This window comes from Lithobates pipiens, unplaced genomic scaffold (assembly GCF_037356315.1).
Source record: "Lithobates pipiens isolate NorthernLeopardFrog02 unplaced genomic scaffold, aLitPip1_a1.2 Scaffold_10, whole genome shotgun sequence".
In the NCBI taxonomy this organism is placed as follows: domain Eukaryota; kingdom Metazoa; phylum Chordata; class Amphibia; order Anura; family Ranidae; genus Lithobates; species Lithobates pipiens.
In genome coordinates this window covers 10,067,282-10,093,574 of record NW_027507686.1, presented here as the reverse complement: position 1 = coordinate 10,093,574, position 26,293 = coordinate 10,067,282, and the positions used below count along the sequence as shown (strand labels likewise).

The 26,293-nt window shown below is 46.2% G+C and overlaps 1 protein-coding gene across 3 annotated transcripts in view; it reads right to left on the bottom strand.

Moving 5' to 3' along the window:
- Positions 1-1,188: 1,188 nt before the first annotated feature.
- VSTM2B (V-set and transmembrane domain containing 2B) overlaps positions 1,189-26,293 on the bottom strand; it is a 119,935-nt gene continuing 94,830 nt past the window's right edge. For all 3 annotated transcript variants that reach the window (XM_077451421.1, XM_077451437.1, XM_077451429.1), the window contains exon 6: positions 1,189-2,086. In XM_077451421.1, the coding sequence (XP_077307547.1) occupies positions 1,998-2,086 (89 nt within the window). In that variant the 3' untranslated portion in view covers positions 1,189-1,997. The remainder of the gene's footprint in view (positions 2,087-26,293) is intronic.

The window sequence follows — 26,293 nt, the reverse complement described above, 5'->3', positions numbered from 1 at the left end:
TTTCGACAACCAAATCCGTCGGATTTTGTCCGTCGGATCTTGTCTGAAACTGTTACATACACACGGTCGGACTAAGTTGTCGAAAAATCCGATCATTCAGAACGTGATGACGTAATTTCATTACGATGGGGCTACGTTCAGGCTAGTAGCCAATAGCTTTGATGTAGGAATTTGATCTGAGCATGCGTGGCACTTGGTCCGATCAAAATTCTCTACACATGATCGGAGTATGTCCGATCGAACCAGTTGGTCGGGAAATATTTCCAACATGTTGGAAAATTGGGTCCGACGGATATTCCGACGGAATCAGTCCGATGCATACCACACACAGTCGGATTATCCGACAACACGGTCCGATAGGACGCATTCCGACGGATTCTCCAACCGTGTGTACAAGGGCTTACTGTGGGCACCTTGCTGTGGCTTCACAGCCGGGCACCCACTGCGCATGCGCGCGTGCCGTGATACGCCACACAGTCATCAGGGACACGTGACAGGTCCCAGAAGACTGTGCGGCGCGAGGGGAAGTGATGTCACCAGCCCGGGCAATGAAGGAGGCAGACTACGAGGGACCCCCTAGCAACAGGCATTTAGAGGTGAGTAAAAACATTTTTTTTTTCCAAATTATTATTTATTTATTTTTTTTAATGAATTTTTAGCTATTTGTTTTTTTTTGGTGGCAACACCACTTTAACAACCAGCTATTCTTCACACAGAATTCATATCGGTCGATCATTTTTTTTTTTGACCGATCCGAATTCGAATCGTTCCGAAAATTTTGAAAATGTAATAAATGAAACGAAATTAAAGTAATTCAGAAACGAATCAACAAAACGATATTAGTAGCATAACAAATCTATCCCATACTAAACTCATTTTTTCATTCTGCACATGTCTACTACCTATTTTTACTGCCCCCCCCCCCCCCCCCCAGCTGCCCATGTGAATGAGCCCTTATCCAATCAAAAAAGTGTATTTCTGTTATGTTATCCTGTTGATATTATTAAGGTTTTGGACTTTTGGATCTTTTGTTTGGGGCTTTCATCAGTTTGTTTATACGTGAATTAAAATTTTCCCAAATTTTACCACAGCTCCCGAAATATTATCCTTATCAAATTATCAGATACACCCCGGCGATGTTTATCAGGCTCATGAAACTTGAATTTGGAAAATGAAATCTTGCTCATCTTATTTCAAAACTCTTTTTATTCAACTGTTATTCAGCATTATACAATACAGGTTTTTGTTTTGTTATAAACAAGTTGTCTTACCTTGATTCCAACCTTTATTTAAAAATAAATATTATCGACGGTGAGTAATGACGAGTCTGATCTGCCTTTCGAAGAAAGAAAACAAAAAAAATAAAAAAGAGAAAAAAAAAATGTACGGACATGAAATAATTTAATACAAAAAAAAAAAAGAAACAAAATGAACCCAAACACACACCCTACTGAAAAATATTTTTTTTTTTTCATGAGAAGGTTTCTAAACGCAATAAATTTACAGATTGTCATAAAAATAATTGCTCAAAAGTTCGTGCAAAAAGAACAACGATCGCCATCTTGGGAAGGAAATGCCTGATGATTACTGTTTTTTTTTTCCGTTAATAAATGCGCGCAGCAAGGCGTCAACCAGACTTTTTGTGTATGATTTTTAAATTCCTCTTTTTTTTTCATTTATTTCTTTTTTTTTAAACTAGATGCAATACTTGAGTGGTATCCATTTTTCACTTTCGTGTAGGTTCTCCAAAAATACATGTTTTTTATTTTTTGTAATTTTTTTATTTTTTTGTATTTAATATTCATTGTGAAGAGTTTGCCATGCTTCTTTCAGTCTTTTTCCTGTCCTTTTTTTTTTTTTTTCCCGTAAATTTGCAGCTTTCGTAAAGAAGAAGAGGGGGCGGGGCGGGGGGGGAAAAGGGAGAAAGGGGAGGTTTTTGGATAAGTTCCTGTGGGGCCGTTTGGTTGGTTGAGAGGAATGACTCACAAAATGGTCCATCAGTGGTTAAACAGCAAAAACACAAGCTGATGAAATATCAACAACAGCATGTAAAGCATGGGGTCGCTGGCAACGCTGGGTCCCGTGCCTGCAAGAAAACAGAAACATGGCGTTATAAAGGCCGCAAATTAACCCCTTCACGACCGGGGTCAAAACAAACCTGACATATGTTAGTAAAACTGTACATATGATTGCAACTACTTTGTGTATCCAGGTGAATTATATTTATTTATTTATTTTTTATTTTTTCAGGACAAATTGGGCTTTTCTTTGGCGGTAAATTGTAATAGATTTTTCTTTTTTTCTTTTTTTTCTTTTTTTTTTTTATTATCAAAGAAAACTGTCCCAAAATATAAAAAATTTAAATACTGTCACCAGCCAGTGCATTTTATATACAACTATATGGATCAGACCAAAATGAGGGACAGATGAGGGGGAAAGAGGGACAGAGGGACATTGCTCCAGACAAGGGACAGTCCCTCGAAATCCGGGACAGTTGGGATCTATGAATATATACAAAACTTTACGCATTCTCTTTACATAAAGAAATAAATAAAAACTCTTATGGTTATTATATGCATCGTTGACAGCGCATTCCTATATTCCAACAAACTATATAATAAATCAGCAAAAATACGTTTCGATTCCCGCAACGCCTGGATCCAATTTTTTCTGCAGCATAAAGGTAAATAACGGGGCTGTGAGCACATAACTGATACCTGTGACTAGTGATGGCCGAACGGTTCGCCCGGCGGTCGTTTCGCGGCGAATTTCCGACTTTCGCCGTCCGCGGGTTCGAACGCCTTTTTCCGTCGTTCGCCCCGGCGGACTTACGTGTTTAATGTATACAAGAACTTTAACCTTTCGTGACACGTTTATCATGTGTTACAGGACAACCAATTGAGACATGACAGCTCATGGACACTTGGACATTCCCCCTAACCTATAAATACACCCGATCCGGTGGCCATTTTACATTCTTTCTTCTGTCACTGTAGGGAAAGGATCCTGTGTGGAGTAGGGACAGAGAAAACGCTAGCTATTTGGTACACAAAAGTTCTTTTCAGGACTGGTATAGGTGTTAGGTCAGCAGCCTGAGTTTCTTTTGTCAGTTTAGATAAAGGGACAGAGCGCTGTATGCTGCTATTTTAGGGACAGCTCAGCCAGATTAGTCTTTCTTCATCATCATCATCATCATCATCATTAGCTGTTACTATCAGGTCCACAAAAGAGCTGTTCCAGCTAATCGTTCCAGCCTACTCTTTTTTGCCAATTTGTATAGGGACAGGCAGGAAGCAGTGTGTCAGGCAGTGAGGATAATTTTAAAGACTTGCTGTTACTATTAGTTCCACAAAGGTTCTTTTCAGGACTGGTATCAGTGGTACGGTAATAGGCTTGTACACGTATAATATTCTTTCTTCCAAATATAGAAAGAATATTATACTTGACTGCTGCCCTTCTGCTGCAGTCTGCTAATCATTCACAACTCACTTGTTCCACAAAAGTTCTTATAAGGACTGGTAACTTGGTCTGTCTAGGGTGCTACGGTACATAGGCTTGGGTGCGGTACAGTCTGCTGTTCTGTAAGGACCGCTATCGGTCCACAATAGATAGGGTTGCCGTGCACTACTGCTGACCGCTGCCCTATACTGCAGCAGTCCTTCAGCGGTATAGGGACTGACGTACAGTCTGCTAATCACTAACACACAACCTGCTTGGTCCACAAAAGTTCTTATAAGGACTGGTAACTTGGTATAGGGTGCTACGGTACATAGGCCTGAGTGCGTTACAGTCTGCTGTTCTGTAAGGACCGCTATCGGTCCACAATACATAGGGTTGCCGTGCACTACTGCTGACCGCTGCCCTATACTGCAGCAGTCCTTCATTGGTATAGGGACTGACGTACAGTCTGCTAATCACTAACACACAACCTGCTTGGTCCACAAAAGTTCTTATAAGGACTGGTAACTTGGTATAGGGTGCTACGGTACATAGGCCTGAGTGCGTTACAGTCTGCTGTTCTGTAAGGACCGCTATCGGTCCACAATACATAGGGTTGCCGTGCACTACTGCTGACCGCTGCCCTATACTGCAGCAGTCCTTCATTGGTATAGGGACTGACGTACAGTCTGCTAATCACTAACACACAACCTGCTTGGTCCACAAAAGTTCTTATAAGGACTGGTAACTTGGTATAGGGTGCTACGGTACATAGGCCTGAGTGCGTTACAGTCTGCTGTTCTGTAAGGACCGCTATCGGTCCACAATACATAGGGTTGCCGTGCACTACTGCTGACCGCTGCCCTATACTGCAGCAGTCCTTCAGCGGTATAGGGACTGACGCACAGTCTGCTAAACACTAACACACAACCTGCTTGGTCCACAAAAGTTCTTATAAGGACTGGTAACTTGGTATAGGGTGCTACGGTACATAGGCCTGAGTGCAGTACAGTCTGCTGTTCTGTAAGGACCGCTATCGGTCCACAATACATAGGGTTGCCGTGCACTACTGCTGACCGCTGCCCTATACTGCAGCAGTCCTTCATTGGTATAGGGACTGACGTACAGTCTGCTAATCACTAACACACAACCTGCTTGGTCCACAAAAGTTCTTATAAGGACTGGTAACTTGGTATAGGGTGCTACGGTACATAGGCCTGAGTGCGTTACAGTCTGCTGTTCTGTAAGGACCGCTATCGGTCCACAATACATAGGGTTGCCGTGCACTACTGCTGACCGCTGCCCTATACTGCAGCAGTCCTTCATTGGTATAGGGACTGACGTACAGTCTGCTAATCACTAACACACAACCTGCTTGGTCCACAAAAGTTTTTATAAGGACTGGTAACTTGGTATAGGGTGCTACGGTACATAGGCCTGAGTGCAGTACAGTCTGCTGTTCTGTAAGGACCGCTATCGGTCCACAATACATAGGGTTGACGTGCACTACTGCTGACCGCTGCCCTATACTGCAGCAGTCCTTCATTGGTATAGGGACTGACGTACAGTCTGCTAATCACTAACACACAACCTGCTTGGTCCACAAAAGTTCTTATAAGGACTGGTAACTTGGTATAGGGTGCTACGGTACATAGGCCTGAGTGCAGTACAGTCTGCTGTTCTGTAAGGACCGCTATCGGTCCACAATACATAGGGTTGACGTGCACTACTGCTGACCGCTGCCCTATACTGCAGCAGTCCTTCATTGGTATAGGGACTGACGTACAGTCTGCTAATCACTAACACACAACCTGCTTGGTCCACAAAAGTTCTTATAAGGACTGGTAACTTGGTATAGGGTGCTACGGTACATAGGCCTGAGTGCAGTACAGTCTGCTGTTCTGTAAGGACCGCTATCGGTCCACAATACATAGGGTTGCCGTGCACTACTGCTGACCGCTGCCCTATACTGCAGCAGTCCTTCATTGGTATAGGGACTGACGTACAGTCTGCTAATCACTAACACACAACCTGCTTGGTCCACAAAAGTTTTTATAAGGACTGGTAACTTGGTATAGGGTGCTACGGTACATAGGCCTGAGTGCAGTACAGTCTGCTGTTCTGTAAGGACCGCTATCGGTCCACAATACATAGGGTTGACGTGCACTACTGCTGACCGCTGCCCTATACTGCAGCAGTCCTTCATTGGTATAGGGACTGACGTACAGTCTGCTAATCACTAACACACAACCTGCTTGGTCCACAAAAGTTCTTATAAGGACTGGTAACTTGGTATAGGGTGCTACGGTACATAGGCCTGAGTGCAGTACAGTCTGCTGTTCTGTAAGGACCGCTATCGGTCCACAATACATAGGGTTGCCGTGCACTACTGCTGACCGCTGCCCTATACTGCAGCAGTCCTTCATTGGTATAGGGACTGACGTACAGTCTGCTAATCACTAACACACAACCTGCTTGGTCCACAAAAGTTTTTATAAGGACTGGTAACTTGGTATAGGGTGCTACGGTACATAGGCCTGAGTGCAGTACAGTCTGCTGTTCTGTAAGGACCGCTATCGGTCCACAATACATAGGGTTGACGTGCACTACTGCTGACCGCTGCCCTATACTGCAGCAGTCCTTCAGCGGTATAGGGACTAAGAGTTTTGTCACAGGGTGATTTAAAAAATGACAGGCAGAGGAAGAGGCAGGCCCTTCCGCAGGGGTGGTAGGGGTAGGGCAGGAGCAACAGCCTTGAGCCAAAGTGGGAAGTTGCAGAAGGTGCGTTCAATTACTTTAAAGGACGCACCAGACTTGGTTGAGTGGCTCACTCAGCCTTATTCTTCTGCACCCTCCTCATCCTCTCGATCTGCACCCTCTTCTTCACTCTCTGCTATGTGCACCCCCAAAGACACTACCACCAACAACACCACCACCACCACATACCTTCCGCTTGAGTGCAAATGGGGGCCTTCATGCTCCAGTGTTTTAATAGGGACCCCCGTATAAAAAGCATGAGGGTCAAGGACCAGTACTGGGTGGCAACGTACTTAGATCCCCGGTACAAACACAAAATGGCGGAAATGTTACCGCCGTCGCAGAGGGCTGTCAGAATGCAGCACTTCCAGGCCTTGCTTCGAGAAATGCTGCATTCTGCTTTTGCGTGCGCTGGCAGAGGAGCAATTCCCACTCCCAGAGAAGGATTTGCGGGTACCAATCCAACAGCGCCTGCAAGAAGAGGCCGGTTTGAAGATGTGTTGGTGACTTCGGATATGAGGTCATTCTTTCAGCCGACCCATCGACAGGTGTCATCCGGATCCAGCATCAGGGAACGCCTAGACCGTCAGGTGTCCGACTACATTGGGTTAACGGCCGATGTGGACGCTCTGAGGAGTGATGAACCCCTAGACTACTGGGTGGGCAGGCTTGACCTCTGGCCAGAGCTTGCCCAATTTGCAATCGAACTGTTGGCTTGCCCCTCATCCAGTGTCCTGTCCGAAAGGACGTTCAGCGCAGCAGGGGGGATTGTGACCGATAAGCGTACTCGCCTAGCTCACGACAGTGTTAACTACCTCACATTTCTAAAAATGAATGAGGCATGGATCTCGGAGGAATTCAACACATGTGATCAGTAGACCATGTATATGTCTATAAACAATTTTTGGAATCAAGCACACAGACCTTCTTAATTCATTTGGCTCACTTCCCTGACCCAAAAAAGCACACCGTACTATATGCCCCTACCCTCCTCTTTGAAGAGGTTGAGCGGTGTCATATTTCTACTGGGGCTGCTTATTATGAGGGGTTCCCACCATCCCTGTGCTGTGCTGACTTCCTCCTGGGTGTTCTTATTATGAGGGGCTCCCACCATCCCTGTGCTGTGCTGACTTCCTCCTGGGGGTTCTTATTATGAGGGGCTCCCACCATCCCTGTGCTGTGCTGACTTCCTCCTGGGGGTTCTTATTATGAGGGGATCACACCATCCCTGTGCTGTGCTGACTTCCTCCTGGGGCTGCTTACGGTGCTGCTGTCAGCGCTGTATGTCACGGAGCTGCTGTCAGCGCTGTATGTCACGGAGCTGCTGTCAGCGCTGTATGTCACGGAGCTGCTGTCAGCGCTGTATGTCACGGAGCTGCTGTCAGCGCTGTATGTCACGGAGCTGCTGTCAGCGCTGTATGTCACGGAGCTGCTGTCAGCGCTGTATGTCACGGAGCTGCTGTCAGCGCTGTATGTCACGGAGCTGCTGTCAGCGCTGTATGTCACGGAGCTGCTGTCAGTGCTGTATGTCACGGAGCTGCTGTCAGCGCTGTATGTCACGGAGCTGCTGTCAGCGCTGTATGTCACGGAGCTGCTGTCAGCGCTGTATGTCACGGTGCTGCTGTCAGCGCTGTATGTCACGGAGCTGCTGTCAGCGCTGTATGTCACGGAGCTGCTGTCAGCGCTGTATGTCACGGAGCTGCTGTCAGCGCTGTATGTCACGGAGCTGCTGTCAGCGCTGTATGTCACGGAGCTGCTGTCAGCGCTGTATGTCACGGTGCTGATGTCAGTGCTCTGTATTACGGTGCTGCTGTCAGTGCTCTGTATCTCCTGCACCCTCTTGTTTGCCTACCCTGGTCCCTGACCTTCCCTCTCCTCCATTGCCTTCATTAGCTCCATAGTCCTGAATTGTCAGAACAATTTCCCAAATAAAAAAAAAATGCTTGTAGTTATCGATCCCAAATTCACCTCATACATGTATTATGCTATTGTCCAGGTGGTGGGACTACGTGCTACCCCCTAATAATTACCCCGTGGCCGCAAATTCGACCTAAAGGTTTGCGAAATTCGCCTCCCATTGAAGTCAATGGAGCCCGCGGCGAACGGTCGTTTTCGCGAACGTTTGTGCCCGTTCGCGTTTCGCGTTCGCGAAACGTCCCGTCGGAAGTTCGTCCATCACTACCTGTGACAGCATTTGGCTTCCTATACATTAGTCATAGCAGTTGCAACATATTGTGTCTGCAGATGTAATTTCAATTTGTGCACTCAGGCAGGTCATGTGTACTGGCTTGCAACCGCACATTACATTCAATTACTCTTTTTGCACATGTTCCCTTATAGAAAGCTGCATACACTGCACGGCAAAATTACCGAGCTGAGCCTCATAATGAGAAGTAAACATGTCACCATTCCCAGCGCTATGTGCTTAGCTGTAGAATTGCAAATAAGGTCTGATCAGACGCCCGCGAGCACGGGGCCCTGGAGAGAGCGGCTGGGGAACAGGTAGGAGGCGAAGAGGCCCTGTCACCGGTAGCTGCGAGATGCTGATGGGAGCTAATTATTGCCCGCCTGCCAGCCTTGTGAAACAGAGATGCGTTAGCCTTCACCTATTACCTGGAGGGATGAGAATTGGAGGTAGTCCTGGGAAAATAATAATAACATAAAGTGTATCTAAAACCAAAATCTTTTTTTTTTTAGTATGTTCTCATATGGAATCCTACCTCCCTGTATAGAGTTCTTAAAGCTAATCTCTTTTTCTTAATCTTTTGCAAAATTTCTTATCTGGTGATCCTGCCAGCAACATCCCTTCCTGTAACATCACTTCCTGTAACATCACTTCCTGTAACAAAACTTCCTGTAACAAAACTTCCTGTAACATCACTTCCTGTATCAGGCTGACAACGCTAAGTTACTGTCTTTTTTCAAAACTTTTTCGCAGAAGGGAGCTTAACAAGATTTATTAAAATTAGAAGAAAAGAGGTTTAACCTTAAACTACGTAGAGGGTTCTTTACTGTAGGAGTGGCAACGATGTGGAATTTCCTTCCACAGGCGGTGGTCTCAGCAGGGAGCCTCGATAGTTTCAAAAACCTATTAGCCCTTGTACACACGGTCGGACATTCTGACGGAAAATGTCCGATCGGACCGCGTTTTCGGATAATCCGACCGTGTGTGCACTCCATCGGACTGTTTCCGTTGGAATATCCGACGGACAAAGTTTTAGAGCTGGGCTATAAAACTTTCCGACAACATGATCCGCAACATACAGGGATATACAATGTAATACTGACATATAATCACACACATAGGTTGGACTTGATGGACTTGTGTCTTTTTTCAACCTCACCTACTATGTAACTATGTCTTGTGATTGGCAGCAGTTTTGACACATACCTGGCAATGTATTTTTTTGTACATTCCGTCAATCCTATATGGGAACACTCAGTATTACTCACCTTAATTCATTGTCTCACAACATCTGGCGTCTGCTGGAATGAAATGTAGAAGGCTACCTCTAGCAGCACCCGCGGTCACAGATTGGTATGCAGAGCTACATCACACTTCGGGGGTGGAGTGTAGGCGGTACCTCTAGCAGCACCCATGGTCACAGATTGGTATGCAGAGCTACATCACACTTCGGGGGTGGAGTGTAGGCGGTACCTCTAGCAGCACCCACGGTCACAGATTGGTATGCATAGCTACATCACTCTTTGGTGGTGGAGTGTGGGCGGTACCTCTAGCAGAACCCACAGTCACAGATTGGTATGCAGCGCTACATGTAGTTCGGGGTTGGAGTGTGGGCGGTACCACTAGCAGCACCCACGGTCACAGATTGGTATGCATAGCTACATCACTCTTTGGGGGTGGAGTGTGGGCGGTACCTCTAGTAGCACCCACGGTCACAGATTGGTATGCATAGCTACATCACTCTTTGGGGGTGGAGTGTGGGCGGTACCTCTAGTAGCACCCATGGTCACAGATTGGTATGCATAGCTACATCACTCTTTGGGGGTGGAGTGTGGGCGGTACCTCTAGTAGCACCCACGGTCACAGATTGGTATGCATAGCTGCATCACTCTTCGGGGGTGGAGTGTGGTTGGTACCTCTAGCAGCACCCACAGTCACAGATTGGTATGCAGAGCTACATCACTCTTCAAGGGTGGAGTGTGGATGGCACATCTAGCTGTGCTTACAGTCAAAGATTGCCATTTGTGCAGGATTCGTTCTTCAGAAGAGGAATGTGGGCAGGTGATGCCTACCACCAAAGCCACTCTGAAAGACCAGCATTCAGAGTGGCTTTGCTCTTCAGGGGTGGAATGTGGGCAGGTACTTCTGACAACACCCACAGTCAAAGAGAACCATGCAGAAAAAGGGTAAAGAAAGAGGCGCCTTCTAAGTATGAACTGTAGAAACTTTATGGTACAATAAATCAAAACACTCACATTAAGGTTAAAAACGATCAGCATGAGGAAAATCCTGCAGTGGCGCGTCTCCTTGCTCGCTGGTTCAACAGGCTGTGTCACTCAGGAACCCATAGAAAGCCATCCACTGGCCCTGTACACTCTGGGGCTCAGATGGCAATACAGAGGAGAGGTCTGAGGCGCTCGTGGACCACAGCAGAGGGGCTTTGCTCCTCGGGGGTGGAACGTGGGCAAGTACTTCTGACAACACCCACAGTCAAAGACCATCATGCAGAGGGGTTTTGCTCTTCAGGGGTGGAATGTGGCCAGGTACTTCTGGCAGCACCCACAGTCAAAAGCAAAGCAGGCATACAGAGCAGCATCACTCTTTAGTGGTTTAAAATGGGCATCTACCCCTGGAAGCACTCACAGGACTGATGTTCAGAGGGACTTTTCTCTTCAGGAGTATAATGTTGGCTGGCCTGGTACCTCTAGCAGTACCCAAGGTCAAGAACCAGCATGCAGAACGGCTTCACTCTTCAGGGGTGGAATTTGGGTAAGTACTGCTAGCAGCACCAATGATTAAAGATCGGCCTCTAGATCAGTTTCACTCTTCATGGGTGGAATATAGGTGGATACCTCTAGCAGCATTTGTGGTCAAAGACCAGCATGCAGACTGGCTTTGCTTTTCAGGGGTGAAACATACCTCCAGGTAAAAGGCCCAGTATTCATAGAAGCTTTGCTCCCCAGAAGAGGAATGTGGATGGATAACTCTAGGATTACCCAAAGTCAAAGACCTGCATGCAGAGCGCTTTTGCTCTTCAGGGGTGGAATGTGGGTGGATACATCTAGCAGTGCCCACAGTCAACGACCGGCATGCAGAGGGGCTTTGCTCTTCAAGGGTGGAATAGGAGCAGGTACCTCTAACAGCACCCCCAGTCAAAGACTGTCATGCAGAGCATGTTTAATTGTTGGTTGGGGGGGAATGTAGGAGGGTACCTCTAGCAGCACCTATGGACAAAGACCAGCATGTACAGTGGCTTTGATCTTCAGGGGTGGAATATGGGCAGGTACCTCTAGGAGCACCCACAGTCAAAGACTGTCATGCAGAGCATATTTGTTGGCCGGGGGGTGTAGAAGGGTACCTCTAGCAGCACCTATGGACAAAGACCAGCATGTAGAGTGGCTTTGATCTTCAGGGGTGGAATATGGGCAGGTACCTCTAGGAGCACCCACAGTCAAAGACTGTCATGCAGAGCATATTTGTTGGCCGGGGGGTGTAGAAGGGTACCTCTAGCAGCACCTATGGACAAAGACCAGCATGTAGAGTGGCTTTGATCTTCAGGGGTGGAATATGGGCAGGTACCTCTAGTAGCACCCACAGTCAAACACCGACATGTAGAGCGGCTTTGCTCTTTGGGGGTGGAATATAGACGGGCACCTCTAGCAGCACCTACAGTGGAAGACTAGCATGCATAAAGGGCTTTAGCGGACCAGTAGGCACAACCAGAACCAGCAAGATGGAAGATCACGTGACGATGGATTAAGGTGGTAGTTTCTTGATAGCAAGTGGTATTTTAAGAGAAAGTTTTAGCCCCCCCCCCCCCACCATATACAATACAATAGAAGGGACAGAGCGCACTGGCGTTGTGAAGCATGTGCAACCATTTATTTTTAATAAAACATAAATAATATAAACATAAAGAAGTGAACCAGCATGTATACAAAAATGACCGAGGGCGCATTCACATTTGCGCATGGTGGCGTGACGCACACCAAAACAGGCTTTTCCAAAAAGGCATGGCAATGCATCTGCTCTGGGTGTGCTGCATCGTAGTGCCATTCACTAGTGTGGGATTTTTCAAGACTGGAGCAGCCGGAATCTTGAGCAGCGGATCATGGCAGCCAGTCAGCTTCTCTGTCTTCAGCTTATTCAGTTACGTTTTTAAAAATGAAAGAAAGAAGACTTGAGATTTGAGAATTCTCAAATGGAGCCTCAATGCACTGTACAATAGGAGTTCAGCACTTCTGGTGTCGGTCTGATGTAAAAAAAAAAAAAAAAAAAAGCCTTTACCCTCTTCTGAGGCTGGGTTCACATTGCAGCGATGCAGGAACGCTGCGAATCCGCTGCGGGGTCCTGCATCGCACGCCTCCCGGCGCCAGTTCACACTGCCCTATGCGAACTGCTGGGAGTGTCAGTGAAACGTTAATGACACCCCAAGTTCAGTTCGCATATCGCAGTGCGATCTGCAAACTCGGACAGGAATCGAATCACATGGTGTGAACACCCATGCGATCCGATTCTGCTGCGGACCAAAAAAGGGTCCCGTGCGAGTTTGGGCCGGATGCGATGCGAATTCAGCCATACTATCTGTATGGCTGAACTCGCATCGCACACAGAGCGCATGTGATTTGCACTGCAATCCGATCTCATAAACCGCTGCAGTGTGAACCCAGCCTGAAGCATCTAATCAAACTGGTCTTGGTTTGATCAGATGCGTTGGAGGGCAGAAAAGAGATCTGGGGTCTAATAGACCCCATATCTTTCCATAAAGAGGACCTGTCATGGCCCGTGCTATCACAAGGGATGTTGTTCATCCCTTGTGATAACAATAAAATAAAAATGAAAGTGCCCCCCCCACCCCCGTGCTTACACGCAAATGTAGACTCGCAAACGTACAGTAAATGTAAACTGCAATCGCACCACACATGTGAGGTATCGCCGCAAGCTTTAGAGAAAGGGAAATAATTCCAGCTCCAGACCTCCTGTGTAATGCTAAACTAGAAACCTGTAAAGTGTTACCTATGGAAATTTTTAGGTACCATAGTTTGGCGCCGTTTCAGGGGCGGACGCAATTTTAAAGTATGACATGTTTGATTAATTATTTACTGTAAAATCATCTTTTATATTTTACCAAACAATTGGTTATTATATATATATATATATATATATATATATATATATATATATATATATATATATATATATATATATTATTATTATTATTATAATACAGGATTTATATAGCGCTGACAGTTTACGCAACGCTTTACAACATTGGGGTAGACATTACAATACAATACAATTCAAGGCAAGGGGAATCAGAGGGCATATATATATATATTATTCATTCAAATATATGAAACTGTATATTTTCCCAAATAGTTTGCGTTTTTTTAAAAACGCTGCGCAAATATCGCGTGACATAAAAATACGCAACACCCACCATTTTATTCCCTAGGGCCTCTGCTTAACCCCCTTGGTGCCTCCTGGCCCTTGAATGGGTTTTAGATGCTGGGAAGGCAGGGGTGGGGTTTATAATCATGTGACCGCCGTGATTGGCTGCTGCCGCAGCGGTCACATGACCTGAAAGCTCCCAATCACAAGTAGCGACTGGGAGCTTTCTGCTAGCCGCCGGTAAATGTGCTGGGAGTGCGCATGCTCTCGGCGCAGCTGTATTTACAATCTGGTATGCAAATATGCAGCCGCTCGGCGTCAAGGGCCACCGGCTAAGAGGCTGCATATTTCTGTACTGTCCGCGCCAACAGGATAAAAAAAATAAAAAGTAATATTTGGGGGTTCCAAGTAGTTTTCTAGCAAAAAGAAAAAAAATGTTTTTTTACATGTAAGAGAGGAATGTCAGAAATGGAAGTGGTTAAATGCCAGGAGGGTTATGGAAGTTCCTTTAGCGATCGTGGACCTGTTCTCGTAATAAACACACCCTCTAAATAAATAAAAAAATGTAAAGCCTTGTAGGGTTTTTTTTTGTTTGTTTTGTTTTTTAACTTTGAGCATTGAGCGATTTAACAAGTTAAATCTGTAATTTGGCTGCAAAAAGATCCCCCCTCTCATTCTTCGCTATATGTAACAAACAACAAGCAGACCAATAAACAGCTAAAATCGAATAAATGTAATACGGTAAAAAAAATGAAAAAACAAATCCCCTCGGAGTCCTCCAGATGGCGCTCTTGCTCCCTCTATAAAGCTGCAATAAAGTGAATTACTGCGGCTGTCGCGCTTGATTGGACAGAACCTTATATATGTTGAAATGTATTAGACATCCGGTATGTAGAGGCTCCCATCCGGCTATTACAATGTATACATTTATTTTATATGAAGTGGATATATATGTATCATTTGTAGAATCCACAGGCTGTAAAGGCCTCATTACAATGTATGAGACGGAGAAATCACGTCCTCTGTCATTTTTCTTTTTAAATTTATTATAGGAAGTGAGAATTATTAGAGCGAAGCTTTGATTCCCCCCCATGATCACGACACTCCGATCGTAAAAGAAAAAGCCTTTCTTGTATTATTATTATTATCAATCACTTGTATGAAAAGCAAGTTCTCTATTTAAAGGGGTAAGTTCACCTTTTCATGAAAAATAGAAAGGTGACCAAACTCCAAATATCTCAGTCACCCCTTCGGACCCGTCATGCCCCCTGCTGCAAGTGTAGCGGTCTGTACACCGTACCCCGTGATACACAGCCCCGGGGGGAGCATCCCTCAAAAAGCCTGTAATGGCACACCCCCTGACTATACAAATGTGTGCACGCTCCCCCCCCCCATGTATACAAATGTGTGCACGTACCCCCCCATGTATACAAATGTGTGCACGCTCCCCCCCAATGTATACAAATGTGTGCACGCTCCCCCCATGTATACAAATGTGTGCACGCTCCCTCCATGTATACAAATGTGTGCACATACCCCCCATGTATACAAATGTGTGCACGCTCCCCCCCATGTATACAAATATGTGCACGCCCCCCCCCTTGTATACAAATGTGTGCACGTACCCCCCCCATGTATACAAATGTGTGCACGCTCCCCCCATGTATACAAATGTGTGCACGCTCCCCCCATGTATACAAATGTGTGCACGTCCCCCCCATGTATACAAATGTGTGCACGCTCCCTCCATGTATACAAATGTGTGCACGCTCCCTCCATGTATACAAATGTGTGCACGCTCCCTCCATGTATACAAGTGTGTGCACGCTCCCTCCATATATACAAATGTGTGCACTTACCCCCCCATGTATACAAATGTGTGCACGCTCCCCCCATGTATACAAATGTGTGCACGTCCCCCCCATGTATACAAATGTGTGCACGCTCCCTCCATGTATACAAATGTGTGCACGCTCCCTCCATGTATACAAATGTGTGCACGCTCCCTCCATGTATACAAATGTGTGCACGCTCCCTCCATGTATACAAGTGTGTGCACGCTCCCTCCATATATACAAATGTGTGCACGTACCCCCCCATGTATACAAATGTGTGCACGACCCCTCATGTATACAAATGTGTGCACGCTCCCCCCATGTATACAAATGTGTGCACGCTCCCTCCATGTATACAAATGTGTGCACGCTCCCTCCATGTATACAAATGTGTGCACGCTCCCTCCATGTATACAAGTGTGTGCACGCTCCCCCCATGTATACAAATGTGTGCACGTCCCCCCCATGTATACAAATGTGTGCACGCTCCCTCCATGTATACAAATGTGTGCACGCTCCCTCCATGTATACAAATGTGTGCACGCTCCCTCCATGTATACAAATGTGTGCACGCTCCCTCCATGTATACAAGTGTGTGCACGCTCCCTCCATATATACAAATGTGTGCACGTACCCCCCCATGTATACAAATGTGTGCACGACCCCTCATGTATACAAATGTGTGCACGCTCCCCCCATGTATACAAATGTGTGCACGCTCCCTCCATGTATACAAATGTGTGCACGCTCCCTCCATGTATACAAATGTGTGCACGCTCCCTCCATGTATACAAGTGTGTGCACGCTCCCTCCATATATACAAATGTGTGCACGTACCCCCCCATGTATACAAATGTGTGCACGCTCCCCCCATGTATACAAATGTGTGCACGTCCCCCCCATGTATACAAATGTGTGCACGCTCCCTCCATGTATACAAATGTGTGCACGCTCCCTCCATGTATACAAATGTGTGCACGCTCCCTCCATGTATACAAGTGTGTGCACGCTCCCTCCATATATACAAATGTGTGCACGTACCCCCCCATGTATACAAATGTGTGCACGACCCCTCATGTATACAAATGTGTGCACGCTCCCCCCATGTATACAAATGTGTGCACGCTCCCCCATGTATACAAATGTGTGCACGTACCCCCCCCATGTATACAAATGTGTGCACGCTCCCCCCATGTATACAAATGTGTGCACGCTCCCCCCATGTATACAAATGTGTGCACGCTCCCCCCATGTATACAAATGTGTGCACGCTCCCCCCATGTATACAAATGTCTGCACGCTCCCTCCATGTATACAAATGTGTGCACGCTCCCCCATGTATACAAATGTGTGTATGCCCCCCCCCATATATACAAATGTACAAATGTGTGCATGCTCCCCCATGTATACAAATGTGTGTACGCCCCCCCCCCATGTATACAAATGTATGCAAGCTTTCCTCTTTTGGAAAAAAAACATTTCTTCAGATTTTTGTAAATCTTTTCTTCTATCTTTTCATGTGACAACACTGAAGAAATGACACTTGTCTACAATGTAAAGTAGTGAGTGTACAGCTTGTATAACAGTGTAAATTTCCTGTCCCCTCAAAATAACTCAACACACAGCCATTAATGTCTAAACCGCTGACAACAAAAGTCAGTACACCCCTAAGTGAAAATATCCAAATTGGGCTCAATTAGCCATTCTCCCTCCCCGGTGTCATGTGACTCGTTAGTGTTACAAGGTCTCAGGTGTGAATGGGGAGCAGGTGTGTTAAATTTGGTGTTATCGCTCTCACTCTCTCATGCTGGTCACTGGAAGTTCAACATGGCACCTCATGGCAAAGAACTCTCTGAGGATCTGAAAAAAAAAAGACTCTACATCAGTGGTTCTCAACTCCTGTCTTCAGTACCCACTAACAGGCCAGATTTTAGGTATTACCTTGGGAAGATGCAGGCTAGAATACTGCAATCAGTGAGCAGCAAATTATATCACCTGTAATGTATTTTATTTATCTTGCAAACCTGGCCTGTTAGTGGGTTCTGAGTTGATGACCACTGTAAAGATGGCCTAGATAATAAGAAGATTGCCAAGACCCTGAAACTGAGCTGCAGCACGGTGGCCAAGACCATACAGTGGTATAACAGGACAGGTTCCCCTCAGAACAGGCCTCGCCATGGTCCACCAAAGAAGTTGAGGTCACGTGCTCAGCGTCATATCCAGAGGTTGTCTTTGGGAAATAGACATATGAGTGCTGCCAGCATTGCTGCAGAGGTTGTAGGGGTGGGGGGGCCGCCTGTCAGTGCTAAGACCATACGCCGCACACTGCATCAAATTGGTCCGCATGGCTGTCACCCCAGAAGGAAGCCTCTTCTAAAGATGATGCACAAGAAAAGTCCACAAACAGTTTGCTGAAGACAAGCAGACTAAGGACAAGGATTACTGGAACCATGTCCTGTGGTCTGATGAGACCAAGATAAACGTATTTGGTGTCAGATGGTGAAAAGCGTGTGTGGGGGCAACCAGGTGAGGAGGACAAAGACAAGTGTGTCTTGTCTACAGTCAGGCATGGTGGTGGGAGTGTCATGGTCTGGGGCTGCATGAGTGCTTCCGGCACTGGGGGGCTACAGATCATTGAGGGGACCATGAATGCCAACATGTACTGTGACATACTGAAGCAGAGCATGATCCCCTCCCTTCAGAGACTGGACCGCAGGGCAGTATTCCAACATGATAACCACCCCAAACACACCTCCAAGACCACCACTGCCTTGCTAAAGTAGCTGAGGGTAAAGGTGATGGACTGGCCAAGCATGTCTCCAGACCTAAACCCTATTGATCATCTGTGGGACATCCTCAAACAGAAGGTGGAGGAGCGCAAGGTCTCCAACATCCACCAGCTCTGTGATGTCATCATGGGGGAGGGGAAGAGGACTCCAGTGGAGACCTGTGAAGCTCTGGTGACCTCCATACCAAGAGGGTTAAGGCAGTGCTGGAAAATAATGGCGGCCACACAAAATAATTGACACTTTGGGCCCAATTTGGACATTTTCACTTAGGGGTGTACTCACTTTTGTCTAAATGGGCCTTCGAAAAATACCCAGCTATCCTGCCATGTTCAGGCACTTCCTGTTATGGGGTGACAACTGTCTTAAAATTTTTATCCTGCGTTGTCACCTTGTCACATGCTTCCCTAGAGCAGCCATGCTGACACACATTGAATATTTTTCCTCCACCTGTTTGAGTAAGACCACTTATAGCCGAAATGACCTGCATCTGAGCACCACATACCAAAAACACTATTTAATTCATTTTTAATATTCAAAGCAAACTCCCCCATCCATCCATTTTCCAGCTTTATTTTGCCGAGAAATCACATTGAAAAACACCCCCCTAGCATTTCTATCTGCAGCCATCTTGAGTTAGGGCGCGTGATTCATGTAGCATTTACTTCCTGGAATCCATCTGCCTATAGCTCAGGCATGCAAGCGGGAGGGTAATGCTTAGCTGAGTAAGCCCCTCCTTCCCTCCTGAAGACTTCCGGGATGCATGACATCCTTTTGGCCGAGGGAAGAAATACAGATGCCGTACGTCCAGCAAGATCAAGCAATCTCAGTAGTAAAAGCAGCCTTGGCCTGGGCTCCCCCCTAGGCCACGCCTCTCCAACGCGTTTCACCTCCCCAGGGTTTCGTTATTTTGGTCTAGGCAGGAAACCAGGAAGCAACTGAAGAAATGTAAAAATAAATTTAAAACAAGTAAATAAGATATTCCTTCCTATCTATTTAGTAAGGCAAGCAGCATGAGGATTAAAATTGTACTTCCACTTTAACAAACCTAACATCAGTTTTTCAATAAAAGTAGAGTTTTCCTTTAACCATTTCCGATCCGCCCTATAGACGAATGGCGGCCAGGCAGGAGCTCACTCATTCGCTGTGGACATTATATGACCTCCTCCCTAGAACAGCAGCAGCGTGGTCTGTCACCCGACACAACAGAAGACAGATCAGTGTACCGGCCCGCTGACAGTACCATGTGATCGCTGTGGCTAATCATAGCAGATCACATCACAATTGTACTCAATATATGGCTTTCATTAATGCCATTCATTGTGTACTATTGGAATGGGAGAAAGCATGCAACCAGTGCATAAAGGGTCGCCCCGCAGGACTTTTGAGGCAGAAGAGTATAGAGAGTAGCAATATATTAAAAAATGCACATAAGTGCCAACTAAGTACTTCCTCCCATTCCATTTAATTAAGGATGTTGGCAGTACCTTATACTTTGCCAATTCTCACATCATCTCCTTTATCTATTGTGTACTATTGTAATGATCTCTGTGATTGGTCACAGTGATCATTTGGTACAGACAGGGCCAATCACAGCCCCTCTGTACCATGTAATTAGCTGTGGCCAATCACAGCTAATCACAATCAGTAAAAATGGTTGTTTATAACAGAAACATTCACTGTAATAAGCAATCATAGTGTACAAAAAAAAATCCTTACTTAAAAATCCTTACTTTGGTAACACTCTTGTCAAAGTACGCAAAAAAAAAAACCCAGAAAAAAATATAAAAAATTATTATTTTTTTTTTAACACTGTCACCAGTCAGTATCCCTGATAACTGCCATACCAGTTATACGGTGATGCTGTACTGCACTGGTGACACAATGTAAAAAAATATTAATAGTACTTTTTAAAAAAAATATATATATATTTTTTTTGTTTTTAATTACATTTTCTTTTTTTTTTTGTACGATTTTTTTTTTTTTTTTTTTTTATCCTTCATGTTCATAAAAATTGAGAAAAAAAAATTAAAACTTCCAAAAAAACTCGCCATGCCTCTTACTAAATACCACGGACTGTCTACTTTCCCAAAAAGGGGTCATTTGGGGGATATTTGTTCCGTCCCGGTGTTTTAGGGCCTCAAGAAATGAGATGAGATCGGCCGTCAGTACGTCAAGATCGATCGATTTTCAAATATATATCCCATAGTTTGTGGACTCTGTAACTTTCACACAGACTAAATAATATACACTGATTTAGGTTATTATTATTATTATTATTATTATTTTTTTACCAAAGAAAATGTAGCAGAATACATTTTGGGATAAATTTTCTGATGAACGATTATTTATCTGCAAAATTTTATAACAGAAACAAAGAAAAACATAAAAAAAAAAAACATTTTCTGTCTTTTTTATTTATTTAGCAAAAAAAAACAAAAAACCCAGCGATGATTAAAGCGGAGGTCCACCCTAAAGTGGACCTTCCGCTCATCGGAACCCTCCCCCCCTCCGGCGCCACAATTGGCACCTTTCAGGGGGGAGGGGGGTGCAGATACCTGTACAGTACAGGTAACTGCACCCACTTCCGGAATAGCTCTCTGCAGAAAGGGGCGTAGATTACGCCCCTTTCCGCAAGTGCCCGCCCCTTTCCGCAAGTGCCCCGCTGCCTGCTGGGAAACACACAGATCCCAGAGGCAGCGGGGACCGTCCTTATTGCGCAGCGCGACTCGCGCATGCGCAGTAGGGAACCGGGAAATGAAGCCGAAAGGCTCCATTTCCTGATTCCCATACCCAAGATGGTGGCGGCAGCACCCGAGAGACGATCGAGAGATCGGCTTCGGGTGCCGACATCGCGGGCGCGCTGGGCGGGTAAGTGTCACTATTTTAAAAGTCAGCAGCTGCAGTATTTGTAGCTGCTGGCTTTTAAAAAAAAAAAAACGCGGAGTCCCGGCGGACTCCCGCTTTAAATAACAGCAAAAGAAAGATTTATTTTTATTTTTTTACAAAATTCAAACTGCGCAATTGTCGTTCAAAGTGCAATTGTCGTTCAAAGTGTGACAGCGCTGAAAGCTGAAAGTTCGCCCGGGCAGGAAGGGGGTGGGGGAAGGGGGGGGGGGGTAAACGTACCCGGTACTGAAGTGGTTAAGCTAAAATCTGGCCGATCGTCACACGCCGCCTCCGGTAACGGCGCGCTCGACGCCTTTGTTCTTTGTTTTGATCTCGAGAGACGACATTTTTAATTTTCCCCCGTCGTGAGCATTTAGAAAACTATTATCATCAGACGGAACGCTTGACTTTTTTTTTTTTTTTCTGGAAGAGGAGAGCCGATAAATTATTTTCAAAGGTTTGACAATATATTCGTTATCAGTCGGGGCCCCAAGAAGCCACCTGACTGTCAGCGGTTTGATGTATTGTTTCGGCAGAAATGTCATCACTCGTCCAAAACTTCGGCGTTCGGAGCAGAAGGGACACTTGAGCAGAAGGGCAGCCGTGACACTGACGAATACGGGAGACTTCTTATTTCGCGCCGGCCCTGATTAGCTCTGTATTTTAAGGGATGTTGTCACGGGGGAATACAATCGCAGCTTGGGTTTGAATTTGAAATATGTTTTTGACAGCTCGGTGTGATAATTCTCCAGACTAGCGGCAGTATATTAAAGAGAATGTTTACCCTTTCAATTTTATTTTTTTAGCTATATATGTGCAAGAGATCAGCTTAGAGCGGCCAATAATAATAATAATAATAATAAAAAAAATAGTCCACAAAAAGCTAAAAATAAAAAATCAGCTTTTGCGTTTAATTTTTAATTTTTTTTGCTGCTGTTCCAAGCAGTATTGCTTTTCCGCCACTAGATGGCCTCACTCTTGACAGCCTGCACTGCCTTAACCCACTTCTTCTAAGTCTTAGACCCCTAGCAGTACTTTTTTCCCACCACTAGATGTCCTAGATGACTGCCAGCATTATTCATCCCTCTTCCTTTGAGCCCAGAGGGTCTTGAACCTGCCCCCCTCAGTACTTCTTTTCTGCCACTAGAGGCCCTCAGTCTCTCGACAGCCACCTTTATTCAACCCACTTCCCTTTAGCCAAGGCAGATTTTTGACCTGCCCCCACAGTTCTGCTTTTCTGCCACTAGATGTCCTCAGTCCTGACAGCCCAGCATTATTCAACCCACTTCCCTTTAGCCAAGGCAGATTTTGACCTGCCCCCGCAGTTCTGCTTTTCTGCCACTAGATGTCCTCAGTCCTGACAGCCCAGCATTATTCAACCCACTTCCCCTTAGCCAAGGTGGATTTTGACCTGCCCCCGCAGTTCTTCTTTTCTGCCACTAGATGTTCTCAGACTTGTCAGCGAGCATTTTTCAAACCACTTCTCCTTAGCCAAGGCGGATTTTGACCTGCCCCCTGTAGTACTTCTTTGCTTCCACTAGATGTTCTCAGTCATGGCACTCTGCATTATTTAACCCACTTCTTCTGAGCCCAGAGGGTCTTGGACCTGCCCCCTGTAGTACTTCTTTCCCCCCTAGATGTTCTCAGTCTTGACAGTCTGCTTTATTTAACCCACTTCCTCTGAGCCCAGTGGGTCTTGGACCTGCCCCCAACAGTACTTCTTTCCCCCCTAGATGTTCTCAGTCTTGACAGTCTGCATTATTTAACCCACTTCCTCTGAGCCCAGGCTGTCTTGGACCCACAGCCAGTAGTACTTCTTTTCCACTAGGATGTCCTCACTTTTGACATCCAGCTTTATTCAACCCACGTCCCTTTAGCCAAGGTTGATTTTGACCTGCCCTCCCACAGTACTTCTTTTCTGCCACTAGATGTCCTCAGTCTTGGCAGACAGAATTTTTGAACCCACTTTTTCTAAGCCCAGGAATGTCTTGGACCTGCCCCCAACAGTACTTCTATTCTATTCCCTCCTTGATGTTCTCAGTCTTTACAGTCTGCATTATTTAACTCACTTCCTCTGAGCCCAGGCAGTCTTGAACCTGCCCCCAGCAGTACTTATTTTCCACCACTAGATGTCCTCAGTCTTGACAGCCAGCTTTATTCAAACCACGTCCCTTTAGTCTAGGCAGTTTTTGACCTGACCCCCACAGTACTTCTTTTCTGTCAATAAATGTCTTCAGTCTTATAACCCACTTTCTTTAAGCCCAGAAGAGCTTGGACCTGCCCCCCCCCCCCCAGTACTTCTATTCCCCCTTGATGTCCTCAGTCTTGACAGTCTGCATTATTTAACCCACTTCCTCTCAGCCCAAGCATCATGATCCTGCCCCCAGCAGTACTTCTTTTCCACCACTAGACTAGATGTCCGTAGACAGCGGCGCGCAGGCGCACTGAGCGTGGCATCGTCGATGACGAATATGGCGTGCGTCTCGGCTCCCGTGCGCATGCGCGGGAGTGACGTCATCGCGGCTTCGCCGAATGACAGTGGCGGAGCTGCGAGACCCCACCGAAAAGATGGATGTGCCGGACTACAGGGGACGCTGGCTCCTGTGTCGGGTAAGTGACACATAATGGGCTACTATACGATGCGATGCAATGCGATGCATAGTAGTACATTATGCTTTGCCTTTGCAGGGAATGAAAGAGGAAGTAAACTCATCAGGGTTTACTTCCTCTTTAATTGCACTGCAGGGGCCATTCAACCACTCAGGCACTGCGCGAGGGCCCCAGGCCACTAGGGGGCCCCATCAGGGTTTCCAGCCTCAGTAAAACCAGCGACTGTATGTAAAAATCTGTTTTTTTTACATCTGTCTCTGAAATATCCATTGCCGACATCCTTTTGGTCTAAAAATCCTAAGCTTATAGCTGCCCCACCTCTCCATTACCTTCTCAGCCACTAGAAACATGTCTGTGTATACTGTGTGATTGTATACTGTGTGGCCCCATAATCTCTGATTGCCTGGGGGCCCCATAATCTCCTATTGCCCGGGGGCCCCATGAGTTGTCAGTCCGCCCCTGTTGCAGTGTTCAGGCCTTAGTGGCCAAACTTCTAGGTTCAGCGCTCGGGACTTAATGGCCAAACTCCTGAGTACAGAACTACACCTTGGAGTTTGGCCTTAGTGGTCACACTGCTAGATGTAGTACTCAGACCTTAGTGGACAAACTCCCAGGATGAACTGCTTGAGTTTTAGTGGTCAAGCTTCTAGGTGCCGTGCTTGGGCCTTAGTAACCAAAGTCCTAGCTGCAATGCTTGGGCCTTAGTGGCCAAACTTCTGAGCTTATTTCTGAGGCCTTAGTGGGCAAGCTTAACAGCCGGACTCCAAGGTGCAGTGCTTGGACCTTAGTGGCCAAACTTCTGGGCGTAGTGCTGGGGCCTTAGTGGCCAATCTCCTAGAAAGAAAAGCCCGGCGCTGCAGGGGTTAACAAAACCCCGTAGGCAGAGGGCTGGCATGACTGTGTGAACAGTGCATGTCAGCCCTGCATGATAGGGGGCGGGGGATTGGCCGAGGGGAGTAGGGTGGGAGTTACTCAGTGCAGAGAAGTTGATCCCGCCCCCTCCACGAGGCAGCATTCAAGAAAAAAGTTTCCCACCCCCCCTCCCTAAGCTTGGGTTGTATATGTCGAGGTGTGTTTTTTTTCTGTGTTGTGTGTTTGTGTTTTTCTCTTTCAGGACTAGAACGTGGACTGTCGTGGCAGTGGCTGGTGTTTGGTCTTTGTGGGTGAGGAAGAGAGTTCTGAATGAAGAGTCAGGATCTGTCGGTGGTACGGGTCCTGTGGGTGGTACTCCAGTTAACGGAGGTTATCTGGTAATTGGTTATGGGGGCATTGCGGTAGGTGGGTGTCTCTGAGTCAGCCTGTTGGCTTGAGGCCCAATAACCCACGTCAGAGGGACCGCAGTGTCATAATTTTTGGATATAACCTGAGGGTTATTGGTGTACCTGCAAAGACCAACACTAGGGGGAGCTGATGTTTTCGTCATAACTGATGTTATTGTTTTGTTACTGTTTTTATTATGGTTTATGTTATTTAAAGCGGAGGTCCACCCTAAAGTGGACCTTCCGCTCATCGGAACCCTCCCCCCCTCCGGCGCCACAATTGGCACCTTTCAGGGGGGAGGGGGGTGCAGATACCTGTACAGTACAGGTATTCTGCACCCACTTCCGGGATAGCTCTCTGCGGAAAGGGGGGTAGATTACACCCCTTTCCGCAAGTGCCCGCCCCTTTCCGCAAGTGCCCCGCTGCCTGCTGGGAAACGCACAGATCCCAGAGGCAGCGGGGACCGTCCTTATTGAGCAGCGTGACTCACGCATGCGCAGTAGGGAACCCGGGAAATGAAGCCGAAAGGCTCCATTTCCTGATTCCCATACCCAAGATGGCGGCGGCAGCACCCGACAGACGATCTAGAGATCGGCATCGGGTGCCGACATCGCGGGCGCGCTGGACAGGTAAGTGTCACTATTTTAAAAGTCAGCAGCTGCAGTATTTGTAGCTGCTGGCTTAAAAAAAAAAAAAAACGCGGAGTCCCGGCGGACTCCCACTTTAAAGAGTTATATATTTTTGGATATTTTATACAGTTTAATAAATTAATGGCTGCTACGGCCTATTTTACTCCAAAAATGGTATGGTCTTATTTATTATATAATGGGGAGGTAAGTGGAGTATAGGTTGGTAGCAAAATGCATATATGTTATACACTAGTCATGCAGTGCTTAGGACCTTAGTGACCAATAGACATGTGCAGAGTAAAATATTTCGTTTCGGAATTTCGTTTTCGTCTGAAAACTTAATTTATTTAGTTACTCCCGAAATTCGTTTTTATTTATTTCGTTTTTCGTTCAAAAATTGCATTCGTCCGAAAATCCACATGAATTACGGTCGAATCTGTCTTTGAAGGCTTATGGTGTCTGTCGAATGTATAAAGAAGATTCGACGGAGCTAACTATATAGCATACTTTAGA